The sequence below is a fragment of the Aristolochia californica genome, unplaced genomic scaffold, assembly GCF_029961685.1.
Source record: "Aristolochia californica isolate CCGP_79_NKW_82.1479 unplaced genomic scaffold, dmAriCali1.0.hap1 SCAF_4, whole genome shotgun sequence".
NCBI lineage: Eukaryota > Viridiplantae > Streptophyta > Magnoliopsida > Piperales > Aristolochiaceae > Aristolochia > Aristolochia californica.
In genome coordinates this window covers 33,031,900-33,034,661 of record NW_027182103.1, presented here as the reverse complement: position 1 = coordinate 33,034,661, position 2,762 = coordinate 33,031,900, and the positions used below count along the sequence as shown (strand labels likewise).

Below are 2,762 nucleotides of genomic sequence, written 5' to 3'. Positions count from 1 at the left end.
TGAAATCTACAAAGTGAAATCTACAGGGGAGCGCCTCCTCCGAGGGCCCCTCCTTCCTAGAAATTGATGGCGTTGCTTTTGAAAATTTGATGCGGTCTTTGGACCATTTGCCGCACGTTTTGTAATGGGCTACGGCACCAAGGATAAATAGCCTGGTTTGCCCATTTATTTCCAGCTCAAGGATTCTGAGTTTCTGATTCGAGGGGTGCAAGAAAGAGAAGGAACAAGGGGTTCGTTTTCTGTTTCTGGACAAGAGATGGTGAGAGCTCCTTGTTGTGAGAAGATGGGACTGAAGAAGGGGCCATGGACTCCGGAAGAGGACCAGATTTTGATAGCCTTTATTCAGAGACACGGCCACGGCAACTGGCGGGCGCTTCCTAAACAAGCTGGTAATTACAGATCATTCTCAGATGGGTTTCTCTCCGGTGATCTAGATGTTCGAAGCTAGAGATTGGCTTTCCGCTATTTGAGTTTTGAAAAAAGAAAAAGAGACCCAGATGGATATATCCAGCAAACGTTATAGGGAGCGATTCTTTGAAGCTTTTGCTACCGTTTTCTCGGCATTTTCCGTTTCGTTTCAATCCAGTTCTGTGTTGTTTCACCGGAATCAACAAAGACTTGTCTTTTTACTATTTTTTCAAATTAATTTGTTCTAACAATATTTCTCCAAAGAGCTGTTATCGTCTCTGCATATATAATTCTCGGAGATCATAAGAAGGCCAAGGGTTCTAATGATATTGCTTCTCCTCGTCTTTTTCAGGTCTTTTGAGATGTGGGAAGAGTTGCAGACTCCGATGGACGAACTACTTGCGCCCAGATATTAAGCGAGGCAACTTCAGCAGAGATGAAGAAGAAACTATCATAAAATTGCATGAATTGCTCGGCAACCGGTAAGAATGAATTCCCTCTATTTCAGACGGTATAGCAAAGTGACTAACTATATTATCTTTCGATTTTTTTTTCTAATAATCCATATGGGAGTATGCATTAACACCCCCTAGTCTTCTCGGACATTTTAAAAAACCTTTTTCTCAACTAATAAATTCAACATATTTGTTTTTCTTCAAATTTTTTTTTCAACTAATAAATTCAACATAATTGTTCTCGAATCAATGTGATACTATTTCTTAGTGAAAAAAACAGCTAAGCCAGAGAACAAAACAAAAAGAACTTAGTCCTTCTGAGTAGCCAAATACAAAACTTAAGATTGCCTAGATCAGCATTATCAATGTACAGAACATCAAGCTCCAAAGATTCTCTGATGCCTTTCACCATTAAATAACTTGAGATTGGGGACATAAATTCATATTCATCTTCATCTCCAGGTTACAGCACGTGAAAAGAAGAAACTGATCTCTATTTTTTTATCCAACATATTTCAATTACAGTATTCTTGTAATGGTAGTAGTCGTCTGAGTTTCTGATATATAATTGTCCGATGTCAGATGGTCTGCAATCGCGGCGAGATTACCAGGGCGAACTGACAACGAGATTAAAAATGTTTGGCACACCCACCTCAAGAAACGGCTGAAGCCGAATCCCACCACCTTGGATATCCAAGGGCTCCAGAAGGAGAGACGGGAATGTGAGCTCCGGTTGTGGAGAGATCGGCAGAACATAAATTTCCCGACCCATCAGAGTTTCGATAACAGCGAGTTTAACGCCGTGTCCCCACAGCAATCTTCCAGCGACGTTTCTTTCTCAGGCACCGATTCCTCCACTGTTACAGCAGAGAACTGTTCCATGGTCACCAAAGACGAGCAGCTGACAGAACTCGACGAGAATCTATGGTCGGAAGCGCACTCCACCGGAGAAGACTCGGGCAAAACGACAGAGGTTTTCTCCACGACCACGTCGGAGCCACAATTTCAATGCCCAACCTCTCCGGCCATGCTTCAAGAGCCTTTCTATGCACACGACCCTTACAACGACGAGAACATGGATTTCTGGTATAATTTATTGGTTCAAACCAGTGAGTTGCCGGAATTTTAGTCGGAGAATCTCTTTTCCTTTTTGTTCGAAAATGGGTTGCAAACTATTGCATCATTTATGGTGTCTCAAGGGCGTTCGCGGACAACGTGTATGGAAGAACAGACGGAAAAGTCGCCCCGGAAACCATTGAAGTTGCTGCGAACAAACAAAAAGGTGGGTCCACCTATACGAAAAACGATTAGCCGCTGTCGATGAGCTTCGGATCCAAGAAAAGGAAAAGGAAGTAGGAAGAAAGCGAAACGAGATTTGAGGTTTTTTTGATTTTGATGTATAATATTTTGGGGAAAGAGAGGAACAAATGTAAGTGGGACGGTGTGACGAATACTAACACTGATTGAGACCCTTTTGAATGCTATTTAACCCTTTCAATCTACAATCATCTCTGATCAAACAGCCTTAAATGCCTTCATATTTTCTTCGAGACGACGAATTCATGAGGCCGTTCGCGTTTGATGTCAGACTGAAAATCCAAAGAGGGAGTTCGCATAAAAGATCCAAAAGAGAGGTCATTCATGAGCAGACAACAGGCGAACAGTTTACTTTTGATTTTGTTTCATCTGCTACAGCCGATGAACTATACTGATCAATAAGTGACATATTTGCTTTTCTTCTTTGCTAACATCATTAACAAGTAGACCTTTTGATTGTCCCATTATCCATCAAATTTGGCTTGGGATGATCTATATGTTCATAAAAAGTTTGAACTAGGGATAATTTTCCACTCTATTTCGCAGGTGATGCGCATGTTTTATATAATGTCGCATAAAAAA

At 41.3% G+C, this 2,762-nt stretch overlaps 1 protein-coding gene across 1 annotated transcript; it reads left to right on the top strand.

The window, feature by feature from the left end:
• Positions 1-256: 256 nt before the first annotated feature.
• LOC137963728 (transcription factor MYB30-like) lies at positions 257-2,326 on the top strand. The gene is made up of 3 exons (XM_068810900.1): positions 257-389; positions 761-890; positions 1,446-2,326. Exons 1-3 carry the CDS (start codon positions 257-259, stop codon positions 1,990-1,992), a joined length of 810 nt encoding a protein of 269 aa, XP_068667001.1. The 3' UTR covers positions 1,993-2,326.
• The last annotated feature ends 436 nt before the right edge of the window (positions 2,327-2,762 follow it).

What these genes read in the sequence shown, in the direction of transcription:
- LOC137963728 (XM_068810900.1), top strand. Translation starts at nt 257, where the DNA reads ATGGTGAGAGCTCCTTGTTGTGAGAAGATGGGACTGAAGAAGGGGCCA. An exon ending in GGCGCTTCCTAAACAAGCTG is followed by an intron (nt 390 to 760) that starts GTAATTACAGAT and finishes CGTCTTTTTCAG; the next exon opens with GTCTTTTGAGATGTGGGAAG. An exon ending in CATGAATTGCTCGGCAACCG is followed by an intron (nt 891 to 1,445) that starts GTAAGAATGAAT and finishes GTCCGATGTCAG; the next exon opens with ATGGTCTGCAATCGCGGCGA.